The sequence below is a fragment of the Populus alba genome, chromosome 2, assembly GCF_005239225.2.
Source record: "Populus alba chromosome 2, ASM523922v2, whole genome shotgun sequence".
Taxonomy (NCBI): domain Eukaryota; kingdom Viridiplantae; phylum Streptophyta; class Magnoliopsida; order Malpighiales; family Salicaceae; genus Populus; species Populus alba.
Window position 1 is genome coordinate 5125797 of NC_133285.1, and position 15781 is coordinate 5141577.

A 15781-nucleotide genomic window follows, 5' to 3' on the forward strand; every position below is an offset into this window, starting at 1 on the left:
TCTTGCTGTATATTAATTTTTAAAAATGAATCAATTTTTTTAAAAAAAATGTTTATATCAATATATTAAAATCATAAAAAAAAAACACATCGAACTTAATATTTTTTTAAAAACACATACACACTGAAATACAGCGCACTCCCGAAGAAGCAAGTAAAAGCATCCAACTAATCAAACCTCCGGACATCAAACAAAGTTAACCTTCTCAGCCACTAATTTGAAACTTCAAATCATGTCTTGCAGTACATATCAATTTCGAATCTAAAACATGGTATGGAGAACGGGAACAAAAATAGAAGGAAAAGAAAACAAAGAGCACGCAGGAAACTGGAAAAAATAATTCCTCATTGGTGTCCAAATGTTGCATTCCCTGTACGGTTAATATTATAATGCAAAGATGAGCAACGAAGGAGATTTGTTATCTCACAGTAGACAATAATTCTATTGCATCTGTGCGTGCATTTCCCCTCTTGGTAGTAAGGTTATTATGATACATACGTTTTCTTTAACAAAGATGCTAACAGGAATCAACAGCCTTTCCATTGTCAGATGGATATGAATTATCAGCAACATTTTCCATTTCCATTGCCACAGGCTCTACATTTTTCATGTCATCGTCTGCTCTCTCGACTTTCAATTTCTGTCAGAATATTATTGACAATCAGCTTTACCATCCTCCTCAAAAGTGGTAGAAACTAGTTCCATGAAAGTTGGTAAAATAATCCAATCATAAAGTAATAGCATTTGACACCATTTCACAGCATTTCCTCCGAATGCTGGAAAAGCACCTCAAACGTTTCAGCTTTAAACTTTAAGGCGTGTTTGACATGGTTATTGTCTTTTTTACCTTGGTTATGGCAGATGTTTGCTTTGTCATATCCGCAAACATGTTGGAATAGAGCTTTGCATCTCTCTTGTTACTTTCTGCTTGAAGTTGTTTCAATGTCTTCTGAATTAACTTCACCTCCCTGAAAAAGACACGGAACACGCATGAGAAAATCTTAGCTATAAACGTATAAAAAAGTGCTCTGTCCTCTAGTACCTGTTTTGAGGATCAACTTCAAGAGCTTTCTTAATGTCCATGTCAGCTGAGACCAAATCTGTAGTTTGGATCAGTGCTTGTGCCCGCCTATAAAGGGCTTTTATGTTGTAGAACTCAATACCCAGTACCTATAACGGATCAAAACACAGAATACAACATGACATCTTGTCTTGTATCATCCCTATCTAGCCTTATACAATGCTGAAGGCCGAGAGAATTTGCTCCTCTCTATCCATTTTAAATAGAAGCTTCATTCTTCAACCCATAACCAATTAAAATGCGGAGATCATTTTTACTGAACACTGAACAGCCTAGAGTCATCATTTCAACAAGAGCAAAGGACATTTATAGCATCTAGCCATTGCCCCTTTCAATGAAATTATGAAAATACTGCATAGCAATTAGAACCCATTTCTCAGGGGTGCCAATGGAAAAACCTGTTACGCCATCAAATTTCTACTCACTTGTAAAAGCTTATGGGACTGGAATGACAAACTCGAGCATGCATTTTTCCAACCCAGTAAATAACTTTTATATCTCAGAATTAACTTTAGAGATCCCATACCTCACACTCAATCCTTATGTTTATTATTTTATCATCAATTTTCCTCCTTCCAAATATAATCTCTCACTGAAAAACGATTTTTCAAGTAATCTGATTTTTTAAATTTGACAGCATTTGGCGACTACTTTCCTGGATGCATCTTACCTTTGAACATAACTTGATTGCTCCCTGAAAATCATTAAGTTTGAGGCTACATGCTGCCTTGTTCAGCCAGCAAGTTACTCTCATTGCTGTAACCAGCTTTTGCTCATCATCCCCAAAAATTTCCTCTTCACCAACATAACTTGCAGCCTGATGGGATGGGACATGCAGTTAAAAATAAATCAAAATCTCTAGATCTGACCATAAGCAATGAAATATGGGAGAAATCAAGTGCTGAGCTACCTTATCATACTTTTTTCCAGCTCTTAGATACTTCCCACTTTTAAATAGCAGATTTCCTTCTTCTTTCTTTCTCTCGGCAGCCTTAATTTTCTCCTGATTGTTCATCTCCCATGGTGTTTTCTCCTATTTGTTAGACAACAGAAAGTATTAGGTCAACAATCCTAAACCAGACAGTAAAAGGAGACTTTGGGGAGGGGGCATGCAGCTTAACAAATAGCCATCTCTGATTGTGTGGTTTATCATGTCTTATTATATTGACAATAGCCAGTAGTATCTCAACTGTAGCTCTACAATACAGTCACTGAACTGACTACCTTAATAAAATCTAACATTTCAACTTCATAGACTAGGATTGATGATGGGGGTACAATAGCAAGATCCCTCTTTGTTTCAATGTTTCCAAAGCCATATTCTGGCTTTACTGTTAATATTGCATGTTCCCCCTTCTTCATTGTTGCCACAGCTTGGTCTAAACCAGCGATCACTTGCTCTAGATACAGAAAATGCAGTATTATTCTATTAGCAATTCTCAGAAACAGTAAATGATATACCATAACGAAGAGATCAAACCATATCAGAGTTAAACTAACCTTCATCTGTTATAAATTGCAAAGGCTGCCCATCATCAATTCCTTTTCTTTCAAACACAGTTCCATCCTCTAGCCTAGCTGTATAGCTAACTGCATGAAGAATTTTGTAAAGATTAATAATATCTCCAGAGCATACATTTACGCATTGCCATGGTTAAGAAATCTATGGGATGGAAAGGATGTTTTGCTCTCTGGATCCATCAGTTCTTAAGTAAGTAAATAGTTTTTGCAGTATTGGAAGAGTCAGTTGCTGTTGTCATTTCTGAATGCCTGTTATTTGTGGCATAAATGGATTCACTGAGAAAAGGAGAGAGAGGGATTCAATGTCAAATATACATATATATTCCTATCAAACTAAGCAGGTATTTGTACATGAAGCTGGAACTATTTAAGCAATCCCCATTCAATAAGGTTTTCCTGGACAGGTTTACATATCTGGCACACTAATTTCATTTTAGACCCAAGTCAGATGTCACTTTGAAAAAAACTCCTTACCTAAATTGATTTTACCAATATCGGAATACTTACTAGTTACTGTTGCACCTTCATTTGCAACAAGGGAGCCCTCCCCCTCTTTCAGGATCTTCTTGAAGACCTTAGCATCACCAGTAACATCAATAACAGGCTTAAAGGATGTTAGCTCCAGATCAATGTACAGAGTAGAATTTGGTGGAACTGGACAGATTGCATCACTAGCATCCTTTCCTTCCTGTCCAAAAGCATCTGCAAACATCGTTTTTCCAGATGAAGGCCTAAAATTAAAATTTAAAAGAAGGGAGCCTATGAGATACACAACTAAAAAAGCATGAAGTTCGGACTCAATATCAAGATGAACAATGCCATAACATCTCATGAAACAATTTGTAACAGTGGTGAAAGACATACATTGAGGTTGAACAACTAGTTTGACTTTCTCTCCCCTTTTCATGGTCATGGTTGCTTTTGGCAATGCTGGACATAAATGACCTGAATAAAAGCACAAGTTTTATTAAACAAAATAGGCATCATCAAGAAATAATTGATATTCCCAGACAAGAACCACAAAATTCCAATTGATCAACATTACCATCTTTTACATAAAACTCAATTCCTTCTTCCAGTGTTTTTGCCACAATAGTGCCATCAGCAAGGGCCACCTGATACTTCACTGCATTGTATACAGAAACCCACCCACATCATCCCACTCATGCATTCTAGATGATTAACAGAAAGGAACGAAAGTACATCACAAAATGAGCAACTGAAGTACCAAGGACTTCATCTAAATCACCAGGACGCTCGTGCTTATCTCCCTTCTCCACAATTTTCTTTATAATTCCACCATCTTTGCTCACATCCACCACCTTAATCCACGAAACAAGCTCGACCTCATATCGAACAAAAGAATTCGTCGGCACAACATCACGCCCTGCCACTCCAAAGCCCAATTCAGGAGGCAACGTGAACAATGCACGTTCTCCCTTTTTCATGGTAATGATCCCATGATCCAATCCAGCAACCACTTCCCCTATGAGACCCACAAACATAAGAATCAATCAATCAATCTAAAAACACAAATTAAGCAACTCCGAGCAGGAAAAAAAACTTTTTTTTCTTAAAAGGGACTTACCTTGACCAAGTTTCATAATCACAGATGAATCCCTATCTCTTGTGGAATCAAACTTAGTACCATCAAGTAATGTGCCCACATAATGAACTGCATTCAGATCACACGAACAGCAATTTCTCTCAAAATTCATCACAAAAAACCACACTGGTATCACTAAAACAAGCAAATGCTGTAGTAAACAATAAATTAGTACCAGTGACTTCATCATTGAATTCTGGAGTTTCCCAGCCAAGGCCACGCTTGAGGAGCTTCTTCTTTATACCAGAATTACCAAGCTCTCTCTCTTCGCCAACCTTGAGAGGAGGAGCTGATTCGATCACCTCCCCTGGTTCTTCATCGAGGTCTTCTTCGCGTTCAATGTCTGAATCGCGAGTCCCTTTCTCTACACCCATATGATAACTCCGTCGAATTTCAACTTCTCGGCCTCCGATCAGTCGCGCAATGTTTTTGTGTTTTCCGAGGTGATAAAATGAGAGATGTTGACGGTGTTAGTAGCAGCAGCAGTGATCCTTTTGATAGTAGTAGCTTCTGGAGCCTGTAATGTGGCGGGACGGGGACGCGAGGAGTCCGAGGTAATTTTGATGATTACGACATAGGAGCGTGCTTTGTGGATTGTGATTTTGCTTGGAGAATTACGATATTTAGGCATTTGAAATTTGGATTAATTTTCATTATTATTATTATTATTATATCATCATAAAATTCTTTGTGTCTTTTTTTAAAAAAAGTTTCATATGCTTTTTTTTTTAGTGTACTCATCCTTGATTTTTCATGGTTTATTATTTTTTAATTAAAAATCTTAATTGTATTTGCTTCTAAAATACAATTACTATTATTGAATCAACCTTACTATTTTTATTATTGTCATTTCTCAGTGACGACAACAAATCTTAACCAAATTTATTATTTTATTTATGAGACTTGACCGTTTAAAAATTTTAAAATCGTCACCAATCATTGATAATGGTGTGATTAGTTATCTAAATCAATTTATTTTAATTAATTATTATTAATATTTTTCTTAGTTAAAGACAAGTATAGTCTAGAACACAGCCAATCATTTTAATTTTTTTAAATTAACATGATAAATTAAAAATATTAGCAAAATAATATAATTGAAAAAATAATAAAATAATATGTTTTATACATATCATGATTGAAAAACCCAATATTTATAAATTATCACTATTTAAAATAACAATATTAAAAATAAATTCTTAAATTAGCCAAAGACAAGAGAAAAAATATAAAAGAAAAGGACTATAAAAATATATCAAAATTCCAATTATGACAACATTAAAATCATTGAAAATATTTTGACAAAATAAATACAACAATATCAAGAAAAGTTATAAATAATATCTCAAATATGCCATATTTGCTCCTCTAAAATGACGAATAACACTTGTTTTTTACAGCAAATGATCCACTAAGTTAAAGTTATCGTTGTTAACTTTTCTTGACATGTTATATTTATCCTGATAATATTTTTTTTATGATACCAATAATGTTATAATAAGAGGTTTTGATATATTTTAAAGTTTTTTTTCTTTTGTTTATTTAATAAAAATTTTAGATATTACTATTTTAAATAATAATAGGCTATAAATATTGTATTTTTTAAATGTATAAACAGTGTTATTTTATCTATTTATTTTTTAATTATATTATCTCATCAATATTTTTTTAAAAAAATTATAATAAGTAAAAATAGCCAATTATTTTTAGGCTGAGGAGTTCAGTTACACGCATGGAAGTTTCTCACCCCCTTGCGATGCCCTAAGTTATTTTTAAAGCACTTTAAAATTATTGACTTTACAACTAGTTGTTGAATATTATTTTTTTCGTTTCAACATTTACCAAACTTTTTGACTTTCTCAAAAAAAAAAAAAAAGCTTATAATCTTTATAGAAAAGAATAAACTGATTAATATTAAAAGTATTTTTTCATTTTCTTAGCATAAAAGACTTATGAAACCTTTAGCCCCAAACCCCTTTTTTTTATAAAAAAAAAAAAGAAAAGAAAAGGAATCTTTCATTTTTTAGGAAAACATTTTTTTGTTGAATGGATAAGATATTCATTAACTATGTAAATACCTACCCTGTCTTTTTTCTTAATCATCATCATGGATTATAATTTTTAATTTACTAGAGTTTTCCAATAATTCTGTAACAAAAATTCTATAATTCATTGCTAATATTGTTGTTTATTATTATAAAAATATTTTTTAAAAAAAAACTAATTAGGCTTTCTCAATTATCTTATTAATAACTAATCTAATATTCTCATGTATTTTTTAACAAATTAATTTCAATATTCGTTATTCTAATAATAAAAGTCATAATAGTAAAAACAACATGTAATGAATTTTACCATCTATTTGACCTGTATTTCGTTATTAGTCGGGTAATTTTTTTTTCCAATAAAAAAATGAATATGTAGGATATTTTTATATATAAAATTCTAAATATAAATCAGAAAGTATATCCATACATTCAATTATATAAATGTATAAACATTAAACCCAACTAAACCTGTTGGCGTTGCACCGACTTCAGGCATATTTATTTTCCAGGTAGATTACGAGTTCTTTTTCCTCGAAGACTATGATTTTCCCTCTCCTATCATTAATGTCAAAGAATAACATCATCTATCTATCCTTTACAGAAGCATTTAAGCTCCAGGGAGCCTGAGCTGCCACTTGAGATCCATATTGCCAGCGCGGTTGTGATCCATTTCAACTTTTTCTTTCGAAACACTAGTAACTCATGTTTTTAAAAAAATTAATTTTTTTTATAAAAAATTAAAGTTTTTTATATATTTTTTATCGTTTTGATACACTGATCTAAAAAATAATTTTCACTACAAGATTTCACAGTTTTACCGACGGAAATATTCCGTCGGTGTGTGATAGAACGTTCGTCGGTAAAGTATTTACCGACTATATTACCGACGGAATACGCTCGTCGGAATACCTTTTGTCGGTGATTCCACATTCCGTCGCTATATCGGTCGGTAATACAAAAAAAACATTTACCGACGGTTTTACCGACGGACCGTGCGTGCCAAAAAAAAAAGTTTCCCGCTTGGAATATACCGACGGAATATTTTCCGTCGGTGTTATGTAAATACCGACGGACTATATCCGTCGGCAAAAGTGTTGGTGATATTTCATACCGACCGAATAAATCCGTCTGTAAATTCGTCGGTATTTTTATACCGACAGATTATTTCCGTCGGTGATGGGATGGAATACCGCAGACACTGTCCAATGCCGACGGATTATTTCCGTCGGTGATGGGATGGAATACCGCAGGCACTGTCCAATGCCGACGGATTTTTTTCATCGGTAAATCCCTGTGTAATTTTTTTTTTTAATTATTTAGAAAAAATAATATAAATTAATAGTAATACAAACCAATTATGCAAATAAAATTTATATTAAGCAACAAAAACTCAAAGTTAAATAATATTCATTACAAAATGAATGTGTTTTAAAAAAAAAACAATTAATATAAAGGTGGAGGAGGAGGAGGAGGAGGAGGAGGGTGGGGGTTAGGCGGCCAACAAGAATTAGGCGCACATGTTCCACCTTGTGTCATGTTCATGACCATTTGACGAAACTCTTCATAGGCCGCTCTTTGTTGTTCGTCTGCCAATCTGTGTTGTTCGTCCGCCAATCTGTGTTGTTCGTCCGCCAATCTGTGTTCTTTAACCAATTATTCAACAATTAAATTAACAAATATTCAACAAATTCAAAAAATTCAAAAAATATTCAAATATTCAACTTTAACTAATTCTAAGTTAAATTAACTAATAACAATTCTAACAACACAACAACAAAAAATATTCAATAAATTCAACAATTAAATTCAATTATTCAACAATTAAATTCACAAATATTCAACAAATTCAAAAAATATTCAAATATTCAACTTTAACTAATTCTAAGTTAAATTAACTAATAACAATTCTAACAACACAACAACAAAAAATATTCAATAAATTCAACAATTAAATTCAATTATTCAACAATTAAATTCACAAATATTCAACAAATTCAAAAAATATTCAAAAAATATTCAAATATTCAACTTTAACTAATTCTAAGTTAAATTAACTAATAACAATTCTAACAACACAACAACAAAAATATTCAATAAATTCAACAATTAAATTCAATTATTCAACAATTAAATTCACAAATATTCAACAAATTCAAAAAATATTCAAATATTCAACTTTAACTAATTCTAAGTTAAATTAACTAATAACAATTCTAACAACACAACAACAAAAAATATTCAATAAATTCAACAATTAAATTCAATTATTCAACAATTAAATTCACAAATATTCAACAAATTCAAAAAATATTCAAAAAATATTCAAATATTCAACTTTAACTAATTCTAAGTTAAATTAACTAATAACAATTCTAACAACACAACAACAAAAAATATTCAATAAATTCAACAATTAAATTCAATTATTCAACAATTAAATTCACAAATATTCAACAAATTCAAAAATATTCAAATATTCAACTTTAACTAATTCTAAGTTAAATTAACTAATAACAATTCTAACAACACAACAACAAAAAATATTCAATAAATTCAACAATTAAATTCAATTATTCAACAATTAAATTCACAAATATTCAACAAATTCAAAAAATATTCAAAAAATTCAAAAAAAAAAAGGAACGAAATATACATACCTTAATAATGTGTCCAAATTCAAAACTTTATCTACATTGCAACAAAAAACACCAACACAACAAAAATAAAAACAACTAATAAATAAATAAAATAAAATAAATTAGAAAAAAAACACATACCTTTTAATATAATGAAGATTTACAACACCAAATCTTGCTAGAGATTAAATGTGAAAGTGTTTAAGGATTGAGGTGAAAAAAATAAAAAATCTAAGGTGAAAAACGGAGGAGAAGCGAAGCGGCGGGGAGAAGAAGAAAAAATGAGGCGAAGCGGCGGGGCTGGAACTTATAGGTCAATTTTACCGACGGAATCACCGACGGACTTAACCTCTGTCAGTAACAGGTCAAAATTCCGTCGGTATTTTTCGAATTTCGCTCCAAATTTTTAAAAGCCCTCCAAATTTTTCGCAGTCCGTCGGTGATTCCGTCGGTAATCTGACAAGTTCAGAGGCGCAATTAACGCACTTTGGAAAACGCGCGGTCCGTCGGTAATTCTGTCGGTAATATGTGTAACCGACAAATTACCGACGGACCTACTCCGTCGGTAATTCGGTGTTGGTGGCATTTCACGTAAATATTTTCGAACTCTCTGTGAGATACCGACGGATGCTTATCCGTCGGTATGGACGTCGGTGATTGTGACATTTTGTTGTAAATATTTTCGAACTCTCTGTGAGATACCGACGGACTAGAATCCGTCGGTATGGACGTCGGTGATTGTGGCATTTTGTTGTAAATATTTTCGAACTCTCTGTGAGATACCGACGGACTATAATCCGGCCTCATACACATTCCCGGTGGCAAGTTATAAACTGTGAGAATGACCGGCCAACAAGAATAGGGAGCAGCAAATGACCCAAAGGGGTTGAACCCGTCTGTACACAACCCAAGTCGAACATTCCTTGATTCAGCAGAAAAGTCCGGATGAACACTGTTAAAGCGTTTCCACGCTTCGCCGTCAGAAGGATGCACCATCACACCATCAACGGCATCGTGTGTTTGGTGCCATGTCATGTGCTCAGCAGTCCTTGGTGACATAAATAACCTCTGCAGTCTTGGTGTGATCGGGAAATATCTAAGTTTTTTATATGCCACTAGAGTCTTCCCCCTGCCAGTTCTGGGTTTGTAACGGGAATGCCCGCATGTCATGCACTCGGTCATCACAGCATTTTCAAGGTAGTATAACATGCAAAAGTTAGGGCACATGTCAATTTTCTGGTATCCTAAACCGAGGGGTTTCATCATGGACTTCGCAGCATAGAAGTTCTCTTTGAGCCTGTTCCCTTCTGGTAAAATGCTTCTTGCCTAATCAATAATTTTATCATACCCGGCCTCACTCAACCCGTGATCTGACTTGATGGTGAACACCTGTGCCACAGCCGATAATTTACTGTGGTTTGTGCAGCCATCCCATAATGGTTCGTCAGAATCTTTCAACAAATCAAAAAACCTAGCTGCCTCTGCATTAGGTTCTTCTTCTACGATTGGACATTGATTGACATTATCTTGATTCATTCCCATTGCATCCATAACCATGTTCCTGTAAGGATTAGTGTTGTCATTTGCCGCTTCATGCACGTTGCTAGCACTAGAAGTTGACCCAACCACCGTTTCTCCCATTCTCCTATTACTAACAAATACCTCTCCATGTGCATACCAACACTCGTAATCCTCCACAAACCCTTTGTGTAGAAGATGCATCATTACAACATCTGGATGCAGATACCTTTTATTTTAACACTTTCTGCATGGACACCTAATACCGCCTCCAGTAAAATTTCTGGGAATAGATGTTGCGAAATTAATAAAACCCTGAACCCCATTACAATAATCCATCCTCCGCAATCCTTGGGGTGAATCTAGATACATCCATGAACGATCATCCATGACTTATATCGAACCTCTATAAAAAGAACCCATTAATTAAGCAAGCTCTTAATTATTTCAAAACACAACATGTAATTCGGTAATTCTACAAATTAAGTTTTAACAATTTTCAAACAAATACAATCTTATAAAATCTAAAACAAACCATAACAAGTATAAAATTATACATTCATATACTACAAGTTTGTTTGAGAAATAACATTAAAACATGTACATCTACTAAAAAAAAATAATACATATACTAAAAAAACAATAAAATTAACATTTAAATGTTAAAATTTTAAAAGATAGAATTACTTACAAAAAATGATAAAATCCGTCGGTAAATCAGAACACGGATGCTGTGACCACAAAACAAATACAACTTGTTGTGCTGAGATGAGAAAGATTTTTGTTTTGGGGCGAGGGGGGGCTGGTTATTTTGCAGATGGGGAGGGTTAGGATTAGGAAGAAGAAGGAGAAATGGGGGAGGAGAGTGTCGGCAGAGTGGCCATATATTCACTTTTGCCGACGGAATTCCCGACGGTTTGTATTCCGTCGGTGAATCCGTTGGCAAAACCGTCGGTAATTCTGACGGGCAATCGACACGTCACCGCACGGACCTGCTATTCAAATCCCTCGGTGATTCCGTCGGTATTTTTAAAGGTGCACCGGTCACGTCACCGGTACGGATCTGGCATTTCAAATCCGTCGGTGATTCCGTCGGTATTTTTTGACGGTGAACAGGTCCCATCACGCGTACGGGCCCCAGTTTTTAATTCCGTCGGTGATTCCGTCGGAAAAATCACCCGCCAAAACCCCCGCGCCACTACCCGCTCTTTTTTCATTAATTCTGAATTTTCGGTCGGTAATTACCGACGGCCTATTTCCGTCGGTAATTACCGACCTAATTACCGACGAATATTTTCCGTCGGTGATTTCGGCCGAAAAATACCGACAGAAAAAATTCTGTCGGTATGTCCGTTGGTATTTAGCGAATTTCTGGTAGTGTTTTAAAAAAATAAAAAACATCATTTTAATATATTTTGGAATGAAAAATATTTTAAAAAATAATCACAACCACACTTCTAAATATATTTAATTTATCAATTGTCGTGATGAGAATAATCAAACAACATTATGTTTATAGCTAGGATCAAATGAGTTTGCTTAGAAACCATGCAATCTCTTGGTTTTCTGTATGTTTTCGTTTTCAAACATGGAACTTCATGTTTTGCAAGGCTAATGTTCTGAAGTGAACAAGACGATTTGCATATCTAACAGCTTTAAAGAATTCGCAACAGATCATAATATTTCTTTGTTATTTAACTTACAAACTCGCACCTGTTTTCGTTTTAAAAAACCTGTTGCGTTTCCAATTAAACACTCAATTCAGATCCAACCCCATGATGATGAAACCTGTGGCGAGGCATGGGCAATGTAACTAGTAATCACTAAAGGGAGACCACACATGCCGACCACAAGCAGGAAAAGATGAACACGCACCAATAGTTTTTATTTCGAACACAAGCGACCAAGGACGGCCATATTTTATTCAGATATGGGTGTGATTTCTGGTGTACGGGAAAGTGAAGCTGAGAGCATAGCCATGCTGCACAAGCCTAGTGGCCTTTTTACGAAAACAACGTGTTATTTCTATTTGCTGAGAGTGAAAATGAGGAGAGTTTGGTCGTGGTGGTTGTGCTTTATATTTCAAGGTAATTTAGTTATTTTATCTTATTTAAAAATTTAGATTGATTGATTAGTGTACTTTCTAAAAAAAATTAAGGCCAGGTACAAAAAATAAGAGATTCTATGTAATTATCCTAAATTAAAAATGAGTGGCCATCATTTTTTTTCCTCTCTACAAACCCAATTTTTTCACCAAAAATGCATCAAATCACCCCAAAAGCTTATGAAATCCATATTTCATTTTAATCCTAAAAACTCATCTTAATAAGCCAACCAACTAAATGATAACCATTGATAAATCAATGTATATATGTTATAGTTTGTTATTCATTAGGACTCCATTACTACAACAATTTGTATTCCTAAAGGATTAGTCTTCCTGCAACGTAGAGAACTCTGTTAGGTCTTTGTTAGGTTTGTATCTATATATATGTCGTCTATTAATAATATACACAAGCAATTCTCCCCCAAAGCTTCAGCTTTATCATGGTATCAGAGCGTCTCTGATCCTTTATTTTTTTTCTTTTCTCAAAGCTTTTTCAATTCTGTTTCTTCCTTCTTCCCATCACCATGTCAACTTCCATTCCTTCAAACACAGAAAACCATCTTATAACCATAAACACAGCTGCTCAAGCTCCTCTAAAACTCACCTCTTCCAACTATGCTTCTTGGAAAATTCAATTTGAAACACTCTTTATTGGCTACGATCTCCTTGGTTACATCGATGGCTCCAAGCCGTGTCCCTCAAAAACTCTTGTAACAGATGATATCACTATTCCTAATCCTGCCTATAGTCTCTGGGTAAGGCGAGATCAACTTCTCTTGAATGCCATTGTTGGCAGCCTTTCTCCTCCGCTTATTTCTTTTATAGCCCGCACCACTTCTTCTCGTGATGCTTGGCATGTTCTTGCCACAACATATGCCAAACCATCACGTGGACGTATTCGCCAGGTGAAAAACCAGTTAAAGAATCTCACAAAGGTTCTATGAGTATCACAAATTTTGTCTACTTCATTAAAGCAAGATTTGACGAACTTGCTGTTCTTGGTGCTCCTATGGACGCTGATGATCTTACTAAACAGATCCTTGATGGTTTAGGTGAAGATTACACCGAACTTGTTCGGGCTGTCCAAGCTCACGAAGCTGCTATCTCCTTTGATGAATTACATGAGAAGCTTCTCTTGTTTGAAGCATCACTTCAAACACGATCACAATCCTCTCATCTTGGTCCTATTACTACCAACTCTTTTACCAAGAACTCAAGCAACAATAATTGGCGACCCTCAAGAACCAACTGGCGCCCATCTTCTTCTCTTATTGGGAACAATCTTCGTTCCTCATCTACTGCCAACTTTCGCCCTGCTATGTTTCCCAATCAGGTTCACAATAATCGGTTGCCTGCACGTCCTTATTTGGGCCATTGCCAGATGTGTGGCACACAAGGGCACACCGCTAAACGTTGTCCTTCTTTTCAATTAGTTCTTGTTCATGGTTCTAACTCTGCCAACTCGTCAAATGGTATGCCATCCCCTTGGAATCCTCAAGCCAATTTTTCTTCTTCATCACCATCCACTGCTGCGTCATGGTTATTGGATAGTGGTGCTTCCTATCACGTTACTGCCGACCTCAATAATCTTTCCCTCCATACACCATATACTGGTCATGATGATGTTATACTAGGCGATGGTACCAACCTTTCTATAAGTCACACTGGTTCAGTATCCCTTCCCACATCTAACTCTTCTTTCCACTTACAAGATGTTTTGTGTGTTCCAAAAATGCAAAAAAAATTTAATATCTATTGCATTATTCTGTATCACAAACAATGTGTCGATTGAACTTTTTCCTCATTGTTTTCATGTAAAGGACCTACAAACGAGGGACATTCTTCTGCAGGGCGGCACTAAGGATGGTATTTATGAATGGCCAGTTGCAACCTCTTCTACTCCTCCCATTCTAGCCATAAAAAAGAGCTAGGATTCAAGAGATCCTTATGGTTTGAATCAAGAGCTAGGATTTGTCATAAAAAAGACATACTATCCATCTTCCACCTCCTATAATTAGATTCCATACCCTAAAGATCAAGAAGTTAGGAGCAAAAGTTTGGGAAAAATTAGCCTTCTCCCTAATTTCCTATTTTTCTTCTCTTAATTGGTTTTCTTCCACTTCCTTTGTCATGCCTTTGCTACCTTTATTATCACCAATTTTGACATGAAAATACATTAAAATCTAATGCTTATGGATTAAATTGAAAAAAATAATAATTAGAAAAAGAGTAAAAAAAATAAGATCATATTTGATATGAAAAATAAATTAAACTTAATGTGAAGGATGAAATTATAAGGCATAACATGTGAGAGGTGTTCGTGCCCTTTTGGTAACTTGTGGAAGGTGCTTATGCCTTATCAACAACGTCTCTTGGTGTCCAAAATGCTTTTTTGTTGTGCAATTTAAAGCATCGTTGTGTCCTCTATTTGTTGGTGCAACACGTTCCTTTGGTAAGCTTTTTTTTTTTTTTTTCATTTTTCTCTCTCTTCTCCCTGTAAACCACAACTTGGCTCTTTTTATTGTTGATATTTCAATTCTAATCTTTATTCTTTTGATTTCTCATTTTTGATCTTAACCCTTTTGCATAATTTTTATTTATTTTCAATTTTATTATTGAAACTCAACTCACCAGATATTATATTATCCAGTTTAATCCTTGTTTTCTGGACTTCTAATTTTTTTGCCTTAGTTCTTTTGTAAAAGTCTTATTGGTTTTTAATTTTATCATTTAATTCAAATTGATGGTATTATATTTTTTAACTTGGTTCTTATTGTTTTGATTTCTATTTTTTTCCTGGCCCATTTGTAAAAGTCACTATCCTTTTCAATTTCACTATTTAATTAAAATACTATTTTTATCTTTTATGTCAGCTCTTGATCTCATTCTTTTAAATTTCTATTGTGCCTCTATTAAATTGTTTATTTTTTTTTTAATTTCATCATTCAATATATAATTGATTAGGAATTGCAATTCATATTTTTTATAATTTGAGTGTCTCGGAATTAATAACTTGGGTTACAAATTTAAAAGGTTAACATCAGTCTTTTTACAAAAAAAAAAGCCTTGTATTTTCTGTATCACGTTATTTTAATCATATGATCCAGATTACGAGCTTTACAATATACATGGATTAGCTTAACTTGGTTACATATTTATCCCAAATAGTTTTTTATATTATGTTAAAACCCGAACATGATAAATTTTTTTTACATCATCTATCCCATGACAATGTATTGCACGGTTACGGAGGCTAGTGAACAC

General features: G+C 34.1%; 1 protein-coding gene across 3 annotated transcripts; it reads right to left on the minus strand.

Annotated features, from left to right (window-relative positions):
* Positions 1–325: 325 nt before the first annotated feature.
* LOC118035794 (70 kDa peptidyl-prolyl isomerase) lies at positions 326–4811 on the minus strand. 3 transcript variants are annotated; one of them, XM_035041443.2, is made up of 13 exons: positions 4384–4811; positions 4191–4277; positions 3831–4088; positions 3648–3728; positions 3467–3547; positions 3110–3304; positions 2582–2671; positions 2306–2481; positions 1992–2114; positions 1752–1898; positions 1043–1170; positions 848–968; positions 326–640 (listed from the first exon to the last, which is right to left on the minus strand). In XM_035041443.2, the coding sequence occupies exons 1-13, from the start codon at positions 4580–4582 to the stop codon at positions 518–520; spliced, it is 1809 nt and encodes a 602-aa protein (XP_034897334.1). In that variant the 5' UTR covers positions 4583–4811; the 3' UTR covers positions 326–517. The 3 variants fall into 3 exon arrangements, with proteins under 3 accessions (XP_034897334.1, XP_034897335.1, XP_034897336.1); XM_035041444.2 differs by lacking the exons at positions 4191–4277; positions 4384–4811 and having other exon boundaries at positions 3110–3333; positions 3831–3887; XM_035041445.2 differs by lacking the exons at positions 2306–2481; positions 3467–3547; positions 3648–3728; ... (1 more) ...; positions 4191–4277; positions 4384–4811 and having other exon boundaries at positions 3110–3126.
* Positions 4812–15781: the final 10970 nt, after the last annotated feature.

Excerpts from the sequence above, each read along its gene's own strand:
- LOC118035794 (XM_035041443.2), bottom strand. The coding sequence starts at position 4,582 with ATGGGTGTAGAGAAAGGGACTCGCGATTCAGACATTGAACGCGAAGAA. Across the intron at positions 4,089-4,190 it reads GATTATGAAACTTGGTCAAG|GGGAAGTGGTTGCTGGATTG; the intron begins GTAAGTCCCTTT and ends TGGGTCTCATAG. Across the intron at positions 1,899-1,991 it reads CTGGAAAAAAGTATGATAAG|GCTGCAAGTTATGTTGGTGA; the intron begins GTAGCTCAGCAC and ends CCATCCCATCAG.